The following is a 20,544-nucleotide window of genomic DNA, read 5'->3' as shown; positions in this document are numbered from 1 at the left end:
GGCTTCTGTAAGAGTGTTTTGAGCTATGTCAGCGGAAGATGACAAAGACATTTAAACACAAAAAAGAAAGAATGAGACTCGGCAATTGAGTAGCACAAATTAAAGGAAGTAGCACTGCACAGATGGCTGCCCGGAAAGGGATACAGAAACTGAGTGCAATGAAAAGCACCCAAAACGGAAGTGGGACCCTTATGAAACCCCAGAAGCAGTGTCTTATAAGATCTGTTCAAAACAGGAGATAGAACAATTAGCCAAGTTTTTTTTTTTAATAAGTAACCAATAACTCAACTGCAGACAGTGACAGCATCGAGACTGAGAGGTAAGGAAAAAGCCCCACGGCTGTAATGAAGCTCATCACAGAACGAAACAAAGGGAAATCTTGCCTCACCAATCTACTACATTTCTTTGAAGGTGTGAATAAACATGTGGATAAAGGTGAGCCGGTTGATATTGTGTATCTGGATTTTCAAAAGGCATTTGACAAAGTACCTCAAGAAAGACTCCTGATGAAATCAGAAAGTCATGGGATAGGAGGTAATGCCCTATTGTGGATTAAAAACTGGTCAAAAGATAGAAAACAGAGAGCAGGGTTAAATGATCAGTATTCTCAACGGAGGAAGGTAGATAGTGAATGATACATACCTGTAGCAGGTGTTCTCCGAGGACAGCAGGCTGATTGTTCTCACGACTGGGTTGAAGTCCACGGCAGCCCCCACCAACCGGAACAAAACTTCGCGGGCGGTCCCGCACGCAGGGCACGCCCACCGCGCATGCGCGGCCGTCTTCCCGCCCATGCGTGACCGTTCCCGCTCAGTTGAATGACCAAGCAAAAATGATCAAACGCAACTCCAAAGGGGAGGAGGGAGGGTAGGTGAGAACAATCAGCCTGCTGTCCTCGGAGAACACCTGCTACAGGTATGTATCATTCACTTTCTCCGAGGACAAGCAGGCTGCTTGTTCTCACGACTGGGATATCCCTAGCTCTCAGGCTCACTCAAATCAAGAACCCAGGTCAATTTAACCTCGCAACGGCGAGGCATAACAGAAATTGACCTACGAAGAACAACTAACTGAGAGTGCAGCCTGACCAGAATAAATTCGGGTCCTGGAGGGTGGAGTTGGATTTACACCCCAAACAGATTCTGCAGCACCGACTGCCTGAACCGACTGTCGCGTCGGGTATCCTGCTGGAGGCAGTAATGTGATGTGAATGTGTGGACAGATGACCACGTCGCAGCCTTGCAAATCTCTTCAATAGTGGCTGACTTCAAGTGAGCCACCGACGCTGCCATGGCTCTGACACTGTGAGCCGTGACATGGCCCTCCAGAGTCAGCCCAGCCTGGGCATAAGTGAAGGAAATGCAATCTGCTAGCCATTGGAAATGGTGCGTTTCCCGACAGCGACCCCTATCCTGTTAGGGTCGAAAGAAACAAACAATTGGGCGGACTGTCTGTGGGGCTGTGTCCGCTCCAAGTAGAAGGCCAATGCTCTCTTTGCAGTCCAATGTGTGCAACTGACGTTCAGCAGGGCGGGTATGCGGTCTGGGAAAGAATGTTGGCAAGACAATTGACTGGTTAAGATGGAACTCCGACACCATCTTCGGCAGGAACTTTGGGTGGGTGCGGAGCACTACTCTGTTGTGATGAAATTTGGTATACGGAGCATGAGCTACCAGGGCTTGAAGCTCACTGACCCTACGAGCTGAAGTAACTGCCACCAAGAAAATGACCTTCCAGGTCAAGTACTTCAGATGGCAGGTATTCAGTGGCTCAAAAGGAGCTTTCATCAGCTGGGTGAGGACGACGTTGAGATCCCATGACACTGCAGGAGGCTTGATAGGGGGCTTTGACAAAAGCAAGCCTCTCATGAATCGAACGACTAAAGGCTCTCCAGAGATGGCTTTACCTTCCACACGATAATGGTAAGCACTAATCGCACTAAGGTGATTCCTTACTGAGTTGGTCTTGAGGACAGACTCTGATAAGTGCAGAAGATATTCAAGCAGGTTCTGTGCAGGGCAAGAACGAGGTTCTAGGGCCTTGCTCTCACACCAAACGACAAACCTCCTCCACTTGAAAAAGTAACTCTTTTTAGTGGAATCCTTCCTAGAGGCAAGCAAGAAACGGGAGACACCCTCAGACAGACCCAACGCAGTGAAGTCTACGCCCTCAACATCCAGGCCGTGAGAGCCAGAGACTGAGGTTGGGGTGCAGCAACGCTCCGTCGTTCTGCGAAATGAGAGTCGGAAAACCACTCCAATCTCCCACGGTTCTTCGGAGGGACACAACCCAGAAGAAGAGGGAAACCAGATCTGACGGGGCCAAAAGGGCGCGATCAGAATCATGGTGCCGCGGTCTTGCTTGAGCTTCAGTAAGGTCTTCCCCACCAAAGGTATGGGAGGATAAGCATACAGGAGGCCGGTCCCCCAATGAAGGAGAAAGGCATCCGACGCTAGCCTGCCGTGTGTTCTGAAGTCTGGAACAGAACAGAGGCAGCTTGTGGTTGGTCCGAGAGGCGAAAAGGTCCACCGAGGGGGTGCCCCACTCTCGGAAGATCTTGGCTACCACTCTGGAATGGAGCGACCACATCGTGCGGTTGCATGACTCTGCTCAGTCTGTCGGCCAGGACTGTTGTTTACAGCCTGCCAGGTATGTGGCTTGGAGGAGCATGCCGAACTGGCAAGCCCAGTGCCACATCCCGACGGCTTCCTGACACAGGGGGGCGAGATCCGGTGCCTCCCTGCTTGTTGATGTAATACATTGCAACTGATTGTCTGTCCGGATTTGGATAATTTGACAGGACAGCCGATCTCTGAAAGCCTTCAGTGCGTTCCAGATCGCTCGGAGCTCCAGGAGGTTGATCTGAAGATCCTTTTCCTGGAGGGACCACAGTCCCTGGGTGTGAAGCCCATCGACATGAGCTCCCCACCCCAGGCGAGATGCATCCGCATCAGCACTTTTCGGGGGCTGTGGAATTTGGAATGGACCGTCCCAGGGTGTCAAATTGGTCCGAATGGTCCACAGTGCAGTGAAGTGCGGCAACTGGTGGAGGAGGCGGATGACATCTTCTAGATTCCCGGTGGCTTGAAACCACTGGGAAGCTAGGGTCCATTGAGCAGATCTCATGTGAAGACGAGCCATGGGAGTCACATGAACTGTGGAGGCCATATGACCCAGAAGTCTCAACATCTGCTGAGCTGTGATCTGCTGAGACGCTCTGGTCTGGGAAGCCAGGGCCAGGAGGTTGTTGGCCCTCGCTTCGGGAAGGAAGGCCTGAGCCGTATTCAGCAGAGCTCCTATGAATTCCAGAGACTGGGCTGGCTGGAGATGGGACTTTGGGTAATTTATCACAAACCCCAGCAGCTCCAGGAGGTGAATAGTGCACTGCATAGACCGGAGAGCTCCTGCCTCCAAGGTGTTCTTGACCAGCCAATCATCGAGATATGGGAACACGTGCACTCCCAGCTTGCGTAGATACGTAGCTACCACCACGAGGCACTTTGTAAACACCCGTGGGGCAGAGGCGAGCCCAAAGGGCAGCACACAATACTGAAAGTGCCGTGTGCCCAGGCGGAATCTGAGATACTGTCTGTGAGCTGGCAGAATCGGGATGTGAGTGTATGCGTCCTTTAAATCCAGGGAACATAGCCAATCGTTTTTCTGAATCACTGGCAGAAGGGTGCCCAGGAAGCATCCTGAACTTTTCTTTGACCAGGAATTTGTTCAGGCCTCTCAGGTCTAGGATGGGGCGCATCCCCCGTTTTCTTTTCCACAGGAAGTACCTGGAATAGAATCCCTGCCCTTCCTGCCCGGGTGGTACGGGCTCGACCGCATTGGCGCTGAGAAGGGCGGAGAGTTCCTCTGCAAGTTCCGGCTTGTGATGGGAGCTGAAGGATTGAGCTCCCGGAGGACAATTTGGTGGAGGGGAGGCCAATTTAGGGCGTATCCGCACCACACTATTTGGAGAACCCACTGGTCGGAGGTTATGAGAGGCCACCTTTGGTGAAAAAATTTTAACCTCCCTCCGACTGGCAGATCGTTCCGGTACGGACACTTTGAGGGCGGCTATGTTCCCATGGATCCAGTCAAAAGTCCGTCCCCGGCTTTTGCTGTGGAGGCGCAGGGGGCTGCTTAGGCGCACGCTGTTGACGAGAACGAGCGCGCTGGGACTGTCCCTGTGCCTGACGAGGCCTTCGGGCTGGCTGGGTGTACCTACGCTTGGTAAAGGCATAGGGCGCAGCCTGCCGGGACCCGTGGAAAAACGTCCACCTGCTGAGGTGGATGCTGAAGGCGTCCGGTGGGAGAAGCTTGGTCGAGAGCGGTTTCCCGCTGATGCAGTTGGGTCCACCATCTGCTCGACCTTCTCGCCAAAAATGTTATCCCCCCGGCAAGGGACGTCGGCCAGTCTCCTGCTGGGTGCGGTGTCCAGGTCAGAGGCACGCAGCCATGAGAGTCTGCGCATCACTATAACCTTGGGCCGCAGCACGAGATGCCCACGTCACAGGTGTCATAAATACCCCTGGACAGGAACTTCTCTGCACACCTTCAGCTGCCTGACCACCTCCTGAAAAGGCCTGGACTGCTCCGGCGGGAGCTTGTCAAACCAGTGTCCGCCAGTTGCTTCACATTATTCCGCATGTGGATGCTCGTGTAGAGCTGGGTAAGACTGGATGCGGGTCACGAGCATGGAAGATTGGTAGGCCTTCCTCCCAAACGAGTCCAGAGTGTGCGAGACTCCCGCCCCGGGGGGCGCCGATGGCGGTATCCCCTCGAACTCCGTGCCCTCTTGAGAGCAGAGTCCACGACCGCCGAGTCATGAGGCAATTGGGGCCGCATTAACTCTGGGTCCGAGTGGATTCTGTATTGGGACTCTGCTTTCTTGGGGATGGTGGAATTAGATAGTGGTCTCAACCAGTTCCGAAGCAGTGTCTCTTTGAGGACATTGTGCAACGGTACCGTGGAGGACTCTCTAGGTGGTATGGATAGTCGAGGACCTCGAGCATCTCAGCCCTCGGCTCATCCACAGAGACCACGGGAAAGGGAATGCAAATAGACATATCCCGACAAGGAGCAAAGGAGAGGCTCTCAGGTGGCGAGAGCTTTCTCTCTGGTGAAGGAGTGGGTCGGAGGGAAGGCCCACACTCCTCTGAGGAGAATATCTGGGGTCCTCCTCCTCCCCCCACGAGGCCTCCTCTTCGGTATCAGACCATGAGCTCGTGCGCTCAGTCCTCAAACCGGGGCCGGCTCGACGTCGAGGCCCGAGGCCTCGGTGGCGTCTCGAGCAGTGTACTCCCGCGCCGGCGGGGATGAAGCTTCCCTCCATCGACGTCGACGGGGACTCCACTGCGTGGCGGTCGAGACCGGCACCGCAAGCGGCGTCAGCGTTGAAGGCCTCGGCACCGGGCTAGAGCACGCCGGCGCCACAGTCAACGGCGCCGAGGGCACTAGCACCCCGGTGCCGGCACAGTCTGGCGCATCAGCCCTTCCAGAATCCCAGGAAGGATGGCTCGGAGGCACTCGTCCAGGCCCGCTGTCGGGAAAGGCGAGGGGGCCGGTAGGGGCGTCGGTGCCGGAAGCTGTTCGGGTCCAGGAGACTGCACCGAAGTGCTGGGACCCTGACGCGGCGGTACCTCTACTACAGAGGGGGACCTCTCCTCTCGACGCTGCCGCTTCCTCGGCGTCGACTCATCTCCGGCGCCGGGAGCCGGATGCATCGAGGGCGACCGATGACGGTGTTTCTTCGCCTTCTTGCGGTGCCCGTCATCGGCGCTTGGTGGAATTGAGGAGGAGGTCGATCCCCCTCGGCCTCGAGGGACCGGGTCCGACAGGGTTCGGTCCCGAGGGCCCTGGGTAGAGGGAGTGACCGGGGCCGATTGCCCACGCGGCCTCTCACCCCTGCCTTCACCGGACCTGTGCTCCTGGGGTCGATGCCATCGGTGCCGATTTCGTGGACATCGATACCGGTACCGAAGAACCGACCGTCGATACCGATGCCGTCGAAGTCGACGTCGAGGGGCCGGCGCAAGTTCCAAAAAGACGGTCCCGAAGAACTTGCCTCGCTACTTGTGTCCGTTTCCAGAGACCGAGACACAAAGTACACGTCTTGGTATCGTGCTCCGGCCCGAGGCACTGGAGGCACCAAGCGTGAGTGTCGGTCTGCGAGATATGCCGGCCGCACCGACCACACTTTTTAAATCCACTCGGGACCTTCGAGGACATCGACGGAAAAATCGCGTCGGCGAAATCAAAGTCGTTGATGGTGGCGGTAGAAATCACACCTCGAAAATAAATCGACCGCGGCGGCCACAAGGCTGCAACGCGACGCCCCCAGCTAAAGACGAGGGAAAAACCAAGTTCAGCGTTTTGTTTTTTTTGTAAAAGAACTAAATAGAACGCGAACAACGAAAAAATAAGAAGATTCGCACGAAAACGTGATCCGGTTTCCGGGGCTGACAGAGAGAGAGACGAACACGGCTCTCTCCAGCGCGGAAAAGAAAAGACTGAGCGGGAACGGTCAGGCACGGGCGGGAAGACGGCCGCGCATGCGCGGTGGGCGTGCCCTGCGTGCGGGACCGCCCGCGAAGTTTTGTTCCGGTTGGTGGGGGCTGCCGTGGACGTCAACCCAGTCGTGAGAACAAGCAGCCTGCTTGTCCTCGGAGAAAGTGGGGTTCCCCAAGGGTCTGTGCTGGGACCGCTGCTTTTTAACATATTTATAAATGATCTAGAGATGGGTATAACTAGTGAGGTAATTAAATAGCTGATTACACAAAGTTATTCAAAGTTGTTAAATCGCAAGAGGATTGTGAAAAATTGCAAGAGGATCTTACAAGGCTGGGAGAGTGGGCATCCAAATGGCAGAAGACGTTTAATGTAAGCAAGTGCAAAGTGATGTAAGTGAGAAAGAGGAAACCAAAATACAGATATATGATGCAAGGTTCCACATTAGGAATCACTGCCCAGGAAAAGAATCTAGGTGTCACTGTTGATGATACTGCTCAGTGTGCAGTGGCAACTAAGAAAACAATAGAATGTTTTGAATTGTGGAGTGGAGGAGTGGCCTAGTGGCCTAGTGGTTAGGGTGGTGGACTTTGGTCCTGGAAAACTGAGGAACTGAGTTCAATTCCCACTTCAGGCACAGGCAGCTCCTTGTGACTTTGGGCAAGTCACTTAACCCTCCATTGCCCCATGTAAGCCGCATTGAGCCTGCCATGAGTGGGAAAGCGTGGGGTACAAATGTAACAAAAAAAAATCAACCCATATCAAAGGTCATGCACTTGACCTCATTACATACAAATTTAGGAAAGGAATGGAAAACAAAAATGCAAATGTTATAATGCCTTTGTATCGCTTCATGATGTGACCGCACCTCAAATATTGTGTGCAATTTGGTCACCACATCACAAAAAAGATACAGCAGAATTAGAAAAGATAGAGAGAAGGGTGACAAAATGATAAAAGGGATGGGACGACTTCCCTATAAGGAAAGGTTAAAGTGGCTAGGGCTCTTCAGCTTGGAGAAGAGACAGCTGAGGGAAGATATGACAGAGGTCTATAAAATGCTGAGTGGAGTGGATCAGGTAGAGGTGAATTGCTTGTTTACCCTTTCCAAAAATACTAGGACTAGGGGGCACACAATGAAGCTACTAAGCAGTAAATTTAAAACAAATAGAAAATATTTCTTCATTCAACGTGTAATTAAACTCTAGAATTTGTTGCCAGAGAATGTGGTAAAAACAGTTTAGCTTAGCAAGGGTTTAAAAAAGTTTTGGATAATTTCCTAAAAAAAGCCACTGCTTATTTCTAGGATAAGCAGCATAAAATCTGTTTTACTGTTCTGGGATCTTGCCAGGTACTTTTGAATTTGATTGGCCACTGTTGGAAACAGGATACTGGGCTTGATGGATCTTCGGTTTGTTCCAATATGGCTACGCTTATGTTCTTATGTAAAGCCACAGCACAAAAGCATGGCTATACTGCACAAACAAAAACTAGGTAGGCAGGAAGGAAAATACAGTCATGCGAAAATAAACAGGAACAAAACAGAGCAAACTAGCCTGCTAAAAACAAGAAATACTGCCTCCCCCCAAAAATGTGTCAGAAGCATAGAGGCTCAAACAGAAAATTTCCCGCCACCCATTAACTGTTGTACAACTGCAGAGACTCCATGACACCTAGATAATAAATACCACTTACCTTGATGAAAATAGAAGCAAGACTGCGTTCTTGCCAGCAGTCCCACAGAAGGTCAAATAAGGCCAGAAATAGAAGCCTCATTTCTACTTCAGCTGCCTCACAGGAATAGAGTGGAGCTGGGGAGGGACCCAGCTACACCAGGTGTCACCTAAGCTGGAGGATGAGGAACCCAGCACCACCATGTATCATCCTGGCTCAGTCATGGGTGAGGCAGTATAGAGCCCAAGTTTACTAGTGTTAACTCCCTGCTCAACTGGCACCTGGAGAACCCGGGGCAGGAACTGAAGAACAAGCACCAAGGAGGAGGAAATAGACTTAGGAAGAATCTAAGAAAATACTCTTTCACAGAAAGGGTGGTGGAGCTCGTAGAGACGAAGACTGTGTCAGAATTTAAGAAAGCATGGGACAGGCACGTGGTCCCTTAGGAAAAGGAGAAGTTAGTGGTTACTGAGGAGGGGCAGACCAGACGGGCCATTTGGCCCTTATCTGCTGTCATTTTTCTCTGTTTCTATCCACCATCCATTAAGAGACAGAGAAAAATACTGAACACTCCAGGCTATATGATACCCTTAAGGTGCAAATTACTTGGAACTATTTTTCCCTGTCTCCTTCCGCTGATGGATGGACATAACTCATTAGTTCCTTCCGCTGATGGATGGACATAACTCATTAGTTTGGACTGGTCTGATAAACAATCTAAAAAGCAATTACACTTGAAGTGCTGCTATTTGCTATGCTCTATCACGAGCCAACTGACCAACTGGACCAAGAGCAGGCCTGCAGACAGACTAGGCACTGCAGAGTACACATTCTACCACCTTCTAGAGACAGAAAAATACTGAATTGCTGGAGCTGAATTAACTATCCTTAAGACTACAGCACAATTCTGTGTTTGCTATCTCGCCTGCTGGTCAATGGACTCAACCACCTACAAGTTCTGGATTGGTCCAGGGAATGCTAAGGAAGGCTGCGTTAAGGGAGGGGTGGCGGCAGTGTCAGAAATTAGCAGCATTATTCAGCTGCTGAACAGAAAGCACTGGTACAGTTGCTGCTGAGTATGTATTTTCAGTGCTACTATTTATAATGATAGCGGGGTTGAATATATGTATTAAGTTAAGTTCTAGTGCCAGCACTTAAGACAGTGAATGCACTGGCTATTAGGACCAGAGCTTTTTGGTAAAAAGAGAAATAAGATTTTTTTTAATATATAAATTACATTTTATATCTATTAGAACATAATTCAAAAACATGGGCAAGCTGGTAGCTCTTTCCACAGCTTGAACTGCAATCTATTCCTGTCTCAGGTTGGCAAGAAATGATCCCCTTGATATTCAGCCTGTGACACTAAGCAGTTTTAAAGCTGCTGACAGCCGGATATTCAATGCTGTGCCGTATCCAGTCACTGCCATTAAATATTTAGGTCAGCCATGGACCCAGAAGTTATGTACATGCTGTCCAAGATTCAGTGCTGGCACCTGCATAACTTACTGGGCAAAGTTAGGACAGCCTTTGTACAATTCAACTTGCCCACTTAGCTGTGCAGGCACCTGCAATGAGTATCACCAGAACCCGCATAACTGCTGGCTTTGCTCCAACTCCACCGGCAGACCGTCTGGGTTCTAACTGCACAGGGCCAAGGCAGTTAGAGGTCATTCAACAGTTCTGTGTGGTTAAGAGCCACTGAATACCCAAGGACGACCTGCCAATCTTGATTTAAGAGGGCTGGAGCCTTTCTTGTACAGTTAAAGCTCTTTGAAACCCTACCCTGATGTTTCTCTGTAGGGCAATGATTAGAATTAGGAGAGAGATACAAAGCTTAGACAACATCATTCCATAAAAGCTAGCTAATTTGAGACATACCAAGCATATCACCAGCCACACCTTCATCTCCAAATCCATCAAGAATGAACAGGAGTCTGTTGTCATAAATTACTCCCTGGTCTCCAGCGAGAAATGCAGAATTGTGCTCAGGTTGTAAACTGTTGCTGGTGCTTATTAGCAGGGTCTCATCCAAGATATTACCTTGTCTGAATATTTCATTTTCATTACCTGAATACAGACAAACTTGTTTAATACCTCCTTAGTTTAACAAGGTACATGCATAGTAACATAGAGGACATATTATCCGTATTATCGAAAAAGATGGCCGGTCATCTTTCGTTTCAATAATACGGTTGGGGCCGGCCAAATGTCAGAGATGGCTGGGTTTGAGATGGCCGGCATTGGTTTTTGCCGATAATGGAAAACGATGCCGGCCATCTCAAACCCGGCCAAATCCAAGGCATTTGGTCATGGGAAGGGTCAGCATTTGTAGTGCACTGGTCCCCCTCACATGCCAGGACACCAACCAGGCACCCTAGGGGGCACTGCAGTGGACTTCAAAAATTGCTCCCAGGTGCATACCTCCCTTACCTTATATAAGCACATAAGCACCTCCACGCTGGGAAAAGACCAAAGGTCCATCAAGCCCAGCACTCTGTCTCCGACAGTGGCCAATCCAGACCCCAAGAACCTGACAAAAAACCCAAAATTTAATAACGATCAATGGACTTTTCCTTCAGGAATCTGTCCAGACCCCTTTTGAACTCAGCAAGGCCAGCTGCCGTCACTACCTTCTCCGGCAATGAGTTCCAGAGTCTAACTACGCGCTGAGTAAAGAAAAACTTTCTCTGATTTGTTTTAAACCTACCACATTCTAATTTCATCTTGTGTCCCCTGGTTCTATTATTGTTAGAAAGTGTAAACAAATGTTTCACATCTGTCCGCTCTACCCCACTCATTTTGTAAACCTCTATCATATCACCCCTCAGCCGCCTTTTCTCCAGGCTAAAGAGTCCTAGCCGTCTTACCCTCTCCTCATAGGGTAGTTGTCCCATCCCTTTTATCATTTTTGTCGCCCTTCTCTGCACCTTCTCCAATTCCTTTATATCTTTTTTGAGATGAGACGACCAGAACTGAACACAATACTCCAGGTGCGGTCGCACCATGGAGCGATATAACGGCATTATAATATCCTCATGCTTGTTTTCCATCCCTTTTCTAATAATACTCAACATTCTGTTCGCCTTCTTAGCCACCGCAGCACATTGAGCTGAAGATTTCAACGTCCTATCAATGATGATTCCCAGATCCCTTTCTTGGTCCGTAACTCCTAAAGCGGAACCTGCATAACATAGCTGTAATTCGGGTTCCTCCCTCCCACATGCATCACTTTGCACTTGTCAACGTTGTGTGCTGAGCCCCCCAAATCCCCCCCCCAAACCCACTCCCCACAACTGTACACCACTACCATAGCTCTAAGGGTAAAGGGGGGCACCTACATGTGGGTACAGTGGGTTTTGGGGTGGGTTTGGAGGGCTCCCATTTACCACCACAAATGTAACAGGTAGGAGGGGGGATGGGCCTGGGTCCGCCTGCCTGAAGTGCACTGCACCCACTAAAAACTGCTCCAGGGACCTGCATACTGCTGTCATGGAGCTGGGTATGACATTTGAGGCTGGCATAGAGGCTGGCAAAAAAATATTTTTTTTGGTGGGAGGGGGTTGGTGACCACTGGGGGAGTAAGGGGAGGTCATCACCCATTCCCTCCGGCGGTCCTCTGGTCAGTTGGGGCACCTTTTTGAGGCTTGGTCGTGAACAAAAAGGGACCAAGTAAAGTTGGCCAAATGCTCGTCAGGGCCGGCTTTCTTTTTTCCATTATCGGGCGAAGCCGGCCATCTCTTAACCACGCCCCCGTCCTGCCTTCTGTACCCTGCCGACACGCCCCCTTAAAGTTTGGCTGGCTCTGCGACAGACTGCAGTTGAGGCTGGCCAAAATCGGCTTTCGATTATGCCAATTTTGCCGGATTTGAGAGATGGTCGGCCATCTCCCGATTTGTGTCGGAAGATGGCCGCCCTTCTCTTTCGAAAATAAGCAGGATAGTAAGTGATGGCACATAAAGACCTGAATGGTCCATTCAGTCTGCTCAACAGTCTCATTCATTCTCAATTATAGATTGAATCAAAAATGAAAGTGATACTATATACTTGCTCATGGTCTTTCTTTTTTTTTTTTTTGTTTCAGGGATATAGACCATAGAAGTCCACCCAGCTCTATCCTTATGTTCCAACTACAGGAGTTGCCGTCAAATTCTATTCAAATCCATCTTGTTTTTTGTTGGACACAGACCATAAAAGTCTGTCCGGCACTGTCCTCACATTCCAAATTACTGGAGTTTGTCGAAGCTCTCTACAGCCTAACCAAAGCCGGACTGCTATATGAAGGACTCAGACCATACAAGCCAGCCCAGCACTGGCCTTAGGTGATATAGCCAGAGTTGCCATCTAAGCACTACTTGACATGCAAACACATATGCAAATCTTTAAGCTTTGTTTTTTATACCATTCATTTCCTAATTAGAGATCCTTTGTGTTCACCCACACCAACTTGAATTCCGCCACAGTTCTCTTCTCCACCACCACCCTTGGGAGGGTATTCCAGGTATTCACCACCTTCTCTCCATGAAAAAGAATTTTCTGATATTACTCCTAAGTCTACCACCCCGAAACCTCAAATCATGTCCTCTAGTTATACTTTTTTGTCTTTTCTGGAAAATATTTGTTTTTATATTAATACCTTTCAAAGATTTAAACATCTGTATCATATCTCCCCTGTCCCTCCTCTCCGCTAGGGTATACATATTCAGGTCTTCCAGTTTCTTCTCATACGTCTTTTGGTGCAAACCCCATTTAATTTTTGTCACCTTCCTCTGGGCCGCTTCAAGCCTTCTTACATCTTTAGCAAGATAGGCCCTCCAGAACTGAACACAATACTCCAGGTGGGGCCTCACCAACAACTTGTACAGAGGCATGAACACCTACTTTCTTTTGCTGGTTACACCTCTCTCTATACAGCCTAGCATTCTTTTGGCTATGGCCACCGCCTTGTCACACTGATTTGTCACCTTCAGATCCTCAGATACTATTACCCCAAGGTCCCTCTCCCTGTCAGTGCATATCAGCCTCTCACCACCTAACACATGTCTCCCTTGGATTTCTACTCCCTAAGTGCATCACTCTGCACGTCTTTGCATTGAATTTTAATTATACTATAGCACTAAAAACTCCAGTAGTATAACAAAAGCTCCAGTAGTATAACACTCTGGTATTAATTCATTATCCCCTATTGTTTGGATTTAATTTTAATTGCCAAACATTAGATCATTCTTCTAACTTTTGCAGATCCCTTTTCATGCTTTCCACTCCCTCTGGGGTGTCCACTCTGTTACAAATCTTGGTATCATCCACAAAAAGGCAAACCTTACCTTCTAACCCTTCGGCCATGTCACCCACAAATATATTGAACAGAATCAGCCCTAGCACCGATCCTGGTATACCTCTAGCAAGACTTGTAGAATAGGCTTACAAAAGAAACACTGTTCTTGACACCTCTGAATCTCAGTTTCAAGTGTACTTTTAAAACACAGAGTACCGACAATACAAAGTATTCACTAAGAAAAGGTCTTACCAAAGCTATCATGAAGAACATCCTTGCCATAGTCATCTCTCACAGTGATATCTTCCACTCTGCTCTGGTTCAGTGTGAAATGTTCAGCAACATCAATGGCACTATAAAGACAGAGAAAACACTATGCAATTAAGCTGTACCGTTCTTCTTTTTGGCTAAACTAGATACCTGAGTTACAGATGGAAAAATGGAAAAAATTACAAGAAACAAATTATTTTAGATTTACTGTTATCATAGAAGAATATGTAAAACTTATTTGATTAAAATTATGTGTTCCAGTTTCCAATAAAGTTTAAATTAAAAGAAAACCACACAACTTGTGGCAATTGCTTTTGGTCTTATAAATTATGTATTGCATTTAGTATAATTCTACAGGTCAAAGACAACTCATGACAATTTCTGTGAACAAAGACAGAAGACTACGATGTGCTGACTACTCCAAAGGAGTAACTTAATTCTCCTGCTGTACTAAAACAACTGGAGACATATCACTTGGCAGAGTAGCAACAAATCCTACATGGAAAGTTAGAGACATGACCAGAGATTGACAGAGACATGCTGCTGAAAAGGTATAAAAAATTGTATTAGACAAGGAAATGTAAGAATCATCATAATCACCATCATGACACAAGTGTGGGTGTAAACATCTGAACTCCCCATCCCCTAAAATCTACATGAAGTGGTTGGATAACTACTGTCAAGATAATTGGCAGAACCTGAGATTCAGTGACTGCAATTGCAAATATAATAAACTGATTGTTATAGCCAGTACAACACAGTATTTGCCCACCCCAGGCCCAAGTTCCTTAAAAATAGCCCTCACCCCACAGGTCCCCTTCCCAAGGCTTACTGGGATCCCTGGTCTCTTTCAGACATTTAAATGGAGCCATTTATACATGGAGATGCTTCTAAAATAACCACCCAAAGGAAGAAGTTTATTTATTTATTACATTTGTATCCCACATTTTCCCACCTATTTGCAGGCTCAATGTGGCTTACATAGTACCGTCAAGACGTTTACCCAGTCAGTTCATAGCAAAGGTAAAATTATGTATCATACCTGATAATTTTCTTTCCATTAATCATAGCTGATCAATCCATAGACTGGGGGGTTGTGTCCATCTACCAGCAGGTGGAGATAGAGAGCAAACTTTTGCCTCCCTATATGTGGTCATGTGCTGCCGGAAACTCCTCAGTATGTCGATATCAAAGCTCCATCCGCAGGACTCAGCACTTAGAGAATTACACCCACGAAGGGACACTCTGCCCAGCTCACCACCGGGCCGAAACGGGGGAGGGGAATTAACCCAGCTCATCCCCACACAAGTGGGGGAGGGGAATCCGTCCAGCCATCCCCGCGGAGCGGGGGAGGGACACCACACCCGCCGATGCGGGGGGATCTGGCTTATCCCTGCAACCGCAACCGCGGGAGGAGCTGACTGACCCTAACACCGCCGAAGCGGGAGGGGTACAAAGCTGCCCTACAGCCGCACGAAGAGGGAGGGAGTGCCAGCAGAATTTAAATCTCAATCCAGCCCCGTAAAACGGAGGGGAGAGGAATGCAGCAGCTCACTGTAACACAACTCGTCTCAAACTTTGAAGAATCCAAGTGAAAAAACTTGAACACGAAGTCTTTCTGAAGTAACTGAAGACTAAACTTGAACCTGAAATGCAACCAGAATAAAAACAGTACAGATATCTGGGAGGGGCTATGGATTGATCAGCTATGATTAATGGAAAGAAAATTATCAGGTATGATACATAATTTTACCTTCCATATCATCAAGCTGATCAATCCATAGACTGGTGGGATGTACTGAAGCAGTACTCACCCAGGGCGGGACATTGAAATCCCTGACCTCAACACTGAAGCTCCAAACCGGGCCTCCGCCCGTGCAGCCACAGTCAAGGCGGTAATGCTTGGAAAATGTATGAGCCGAAGCCCAAGTTGCCGCCTTGCATATCTCTTCCAAGGAGACGGACCCGGCCTCTGCCATCGAGGCCGCCTGAGCTCTAGTGGAGTGAGCCTTCAGCTGGATAGGCGGCACCTTCCCCCGCGGCCACATAAGCCGCTGCAATGGCTTCCTTGACCCATCTTGCCACTGTAGGCTTAGCAGCCTGCAGACCCTTACGAGGACCTGCAAACAGGACAAACAGATGATCCGATTTCCGGAACTCATTGGTCACTTCCAAGTATCTGATGATGACTCGTCTCACATCCAGATATTTAAGAGCAGAGTACTCCTCTGGGTAGTCCTCCCTACGAAAGGAAGGGAGACAGAGCTGCTGATTCACATGGAAGCGAGAAACAATCTTGGGCAGGAAGGAAGGCACTGTGCGAATAGTCACTCCTGCCTCAGTGAACTGCAGAAAGGGCTCTCGACATGAGAGCGCCTGGAGCTCGGAAACTCTTCTGGCTGAAGTGATAGCCACCAAAAAGACTGCTTTCAACGTCAGGTCTTCAGAGATGCCCTCGACAAGGGTTCAAAGGTGGCTTCTGCAATGCTCTTAGCACCAGGTTGAGATTCCACGCAGGCACCACTGAGTGCAGAGGAGGGCGCAGGTGATTAACTCCCTTGAGAAAGCGCACCACATCTGGCTGCGAAGCCAGGGAAGCACCCTTCAGGCGGACCCTGAAGCAAGCCAGAGCCGCTACCTGGACTTTAAGGGAACTGAGCGACAGGCCTTTCTCCAGACCTTCTTGCAGGAACGCCAACACTGAAGAAATTGGAGCAGTGAAGGGAGAAAGTGAGCCTGCTTCACACCACGCTGCAAATATACGCCAAACCCTGGCGTAAGCAGTAGAAGTAGAGCGCTTCCTCGCTCTCAGCATAGTGGCGATGACCTTGTCTGAGAAGCCCTTCTTTCTCAGACGCTGCCGCTCAATAGCCAGGCCATAAGACCAAAGGGGGAGGGATCCTCCATCACCACGGGACCCTGATGTAACAGGCCCTGCTCCACTGGCAGCCGCAGAGGATCGTCGACTGAAAGCCTGATCAAGTTGCATACCAGGGACGTCTGGGGCCAATCCGGACCCACCAGGATTACCCTGCCGGGATGCTTTGCCACCCGGTCTAGCACCCTGCCCAACATGGGCCAGGGCGGGAACACATAGAGAAGCTCTTGAGTCGGCCACTGTTGGAGAAGAGCATCTACTCCCAGGGATCGAGGGTCCCGTCCTCTGCTGAAAAAGCGCAGCACTTGGCAATTGGCCGATGACGCCATCAGATCTAGGCTCGGCTGGCCCCAGCGCTTCGTGATGTCCAAGAACGCCCTGAGCAGATAGCTGCCACTCTCCGGGCTCCAAGGTATGGCGACTGAGAAAGTCCGCCTTGACATTCATGACTCCGGCAATGTGGGCCGCTGACAGCTGCTCCAGGTTCGCTTCTGCCCACTGGCATAGATTCATAGCCTCCTTGGCTAGAGGGGCGCTCTTGGTACCTCCCTGGCGGTTGACATAGGCCACAGCCGTGGCATTGTCCGACAGGACCAGTACCGGCTTCAACACCAGTACCGGGATGAACTCCAAAAGCGCCAACCGTATGGTTCTGAGTTCCAGGAGGTTGATAGACCACTTTGCCTCTGCAGGAGACCAGAGCCCCTGCGCTGTCCTTCCCAAGCAGTGGGCTCCCCAGCCCGACAAAGAGGCGTCCGTCATGACGACAATCCACTCCGGGGTCACCAGAGGCATTCCCGCAGACAACTTGTCTGTCTGCATCCACCAGCTCAGCGCCTTGCGCACTGCTGGGTCCAAGGGAAGGCGCACAGCATAATCCTCCGACATCAGAGTCCAGCGCTGCAGCAGAGATTGTTGTAGTGGTCTCATATGAGCCCTGGCCCAGGGCACTACTTCCATTGTGGCCGTCATAGAGCCCAACAGCTGCACATAGTCCCAAGCCCGAAGAGGAGAGGCTACTAGGAACTGGTCCACCTGAGCCTGAAGCTTGACAATCCGATTGTCTGGCAGGAACACTCTGCCACTTGGGTGTCGAATCGAACTCCCAGATACTCCAGGGACTGAGTCGGGCGCAGCTGGCTTTTCTCCCAGTTGATGATCCATCCCAGGGAGCTCAAAAGAGCAACTACCCGGTCCACAGCTTTGCCGCACTCTGCATAAGAGGGGGCTCGGATCAACCAGTCGTCCAGATAAGGATGGACGTACTCCTTCCTTTCGCAGGAAGGCCGCGATGACCACCATTACTTTGGAAAAGGTCCGCGGAGCAGTAGCCAACCCGAACGGGAGGGCTCTGAACTGGAAGTGTCGGCCCAGGACTGCAAAACGCAGAAAGCGTTGATGAGGAGGCCAGATGGGAATATGCAAGTACGCTTCCTTGATGTCCAAGGATGCCAGGTACTCCCCTGCCTTCACTGCCGCTATAACAGAGCGGAGAGTCTCCATGTGAAAGTGCCGCACTTTCAAGGCCCGATTGACCCCTTGAGGTCGAGGATAGGCCGGACAGAACCTCCTTTCTTTGGTACCACAAAGTAAATGGAGTAACGCCCCTTGCCAAGCTGACTTTCTGGCACCGGAACGACCGCACCCAGGCGGATCAGATTGTCCAAAGTCTGCTGCACTGCCACAGCTTGACCGGAGACTTGCAGGGAGAGAGTACAAACCCGTCTCTTAAGGGTCGGCAGAACTCTAGCTTGTAGCCGTCTCTGATGACTTCCAGCACCCAAGCGTCTGAAGTTATTGTGGTCCACTCGCCCAGAAACGAGGACAGCCGTCCTCCAATCTGCACTGGGGCGTGGACCAAGGCCCCGTCATTGGGTACGAGACCCTGGGGGAGGACCGGAGGGAGCACCTCCGGGACGGCGGTCTCTGCGAAAGGAATGCTGCTTGGGGGAGAAATTCCTCTTAAAGGAAGAGGGGGCAGAGGAACCCGACCTGCCCGGGGCGGTACCGACGGGCTTCCTGAAACCGTCCTCTGGAGGTACCGGGACGAGTACTAGCCCGAGCCCTGACCTCTGGTAACTTCTTGCCCTTAGACGTGCCGAGATCGGTCACGATTTTGTCCAGCTCGACCCCAAAGAGCAGCTTGCCTTTAAAAGGCAATCTAGCCAGGCGGGATTTAGAGGCGTGGTCAGCAGACCAATGTTTCAGCCAAAGCCACCGCCGCGCAGAGATTGTCTGAGCCATGCCTTTAGCTGAGGCCCTCAAGACATCATACAGCAAGTCTGCCAAATAGGCTAAGCCCGATTCCAGGGCCGGCCAATCAGCCCTCAAGGAATGATCCGAGGGGGAAGCCCGCTGCACCATAGTCAGGCACGCCCTGGCCACATAGGAGCCGCAAACTGAGGCCTGCAAACTTAAAGCAGCCGCCTCAAAGGACGACCTTAAGGCCGCCTCCAATCTTCTGTCTTGGGCGTCCTTTAGGGCCGTGCCACCTTCCACCGGCAACGCCGTTTTCTTAGTCACCGCAGTGATTAAAGAATCCACAGTAGGCCACAGATAGGCCTCACATTCACTTTCAGTCAAAGGATAGAGGCGGGACATAGCCCTAGCCACTTTAAGGCTCGCTTCAGGGACATCCCATTGAGCCGAAATTAAGGTGTGCATGGCATCATGCACGTGGAAGGTTCTAGGCGGGGCGCTTCGTCCCCAGCATAACGGCAGAGCCAACAGGGGCTGAGGGAGAGACGTCCTCCGGAGAGGAAATCTTCAAAGTGTCCATGGCCTGTATCAACAGTTGGGCAAATCCTCTGAGCTAAAAAGCCGCGCTGCAGAGGGGTCATCCGCTCCATCCGAGCGGGGATCCGTCTCCTCCAAGGAATCCGCAAAGGACCGTTGGGAGAACTCAGATACGCTGCCCTCATCTACATCGGAGGAGACAAAGTCCTCCAAGGCCTGGGAATCAACCCGAGGGCGTTACCTCTGGGAACCTCAACCTCTTTACCAGACGAGGGAGCAGGGCAGCGTTTTGCATAAGGAAGGCCTGATGCAGCAGCAAAACAAACTCGGGGGAGAAACCCCCCAGACTGTGCACTTCCGCAGCCTGGGCTACAGCCCTAGACGCACTCTCAACCGCGCCTCGCAAGAGCGGGGGAGAGACATGCTGCGCATCCAAAATGGCGTCCGGCGCGACACTCCGCGAAGGAGCCGCGCGGGAAGAACGGCGCTTAACTTTAGCCGCTTTGTGCCATCGCCCAAATTAAGGGCGTTCATGGCATTAATGTCTCCAACCTCAGGGGCGGCCCAAGAAGAAGCCGTCCGAGCCGCGTGGCCGGCCAAGATGGCGGAGGCGAGGAGTGGGGGATGGGCGTTTATGGCGGGAAAAACCGCCACGCCGGAGGAAGGACCGGGACATTCATCGGTCACGAAACTGTCACCCAACAAGGGCGAATCAGGCTTTAAGACCCCCGCATCCCCTCTAGAAGCGCTCAAGCGATCCGGGGAGCGACTCTTTGCGCCCTCGCCCTCCGACGCCATATGCCATGAGGAGAAGAATCGGGGAACCCCCTGCCCGCTATAAAAAGGTAAAAATTACCTGCTTGCCGCTCCGAGCTGTAACGACCTGGTGTCCCAGTGAGTAGCTGCAATAAACGTTTAAATAAACGTCGAAATAAACGCCTTTAAGGACGTTCAAAATTTTTTTTTTTTTTACGGAGCCAGCGGGAGGGGGGAGAAAAGGAGGGACCTGGCACCACCAGGTTTGCACTTGCTCAAAAGAGCCCTCAACCCCAGGCACTCAACAAAACCTAAGAATTAGGCTTGGAGGCCTAGCCAGAGCTGCTGCTGTGTGTGACCACCACCTGCTGAGATAGAGAACATACTGAGGAGTTTCCGGCAGCACATGACCACATATAGGGAGGCAAAAGTTTGCTCTCTATCTCCACCTGCTGGT

General features: G+C 50.6%; 1 protein-coding gene across 1 annotated transcript in view; it reads right to left on the bottom strand.

Moving 5' to 3' along the window:
- RAD21L1 (RAD21 cohesin complex component like 1) overlaps window positions 1-20,544 on the bottom strand; it is a 744,671-nt gene that overhangs the window by 431,211 nt on the left and 292,916 nt on the right. Inside the window, exons 6-7 of the mRNA XM_030213443.1 lie at window positions 13,727-13,800; window positions 10,054-10,242 (exon numbers count right to left, since the gene is read on the bottom strand). Coding sequence (XP_030069303.1) covers window positions 10,054-10,242; window positions 13,727-13,800 — 263 coding nt within the window. The remainder of the gene's footprint in view (window positions 1-10,053; window positions 10,243-13,726; window positions 13,801-20,544) is intronic.

The sequence above is a fragment of the Microcaecilia unicolor genome, chromosome 8 (assembly GCF_901765095.1).
Source record: "Microcaecilia unicolor chromosome 8, aMicUni1.1, whole genome shotgun sequence".
In the NCBI taxonomy this organism is placed as follows: domain Eukaryota; kingdom Metazoa; phylum Chordata; class Amphibia; order Gymnophiona; family Siphonopidae; genus Microcaecilia; species Microcaecilia unicolor.
Note: the sequence above shows the minus strand (reverse complement) of the source record. Positions and strands in the feature narration are given on the sequence as shown.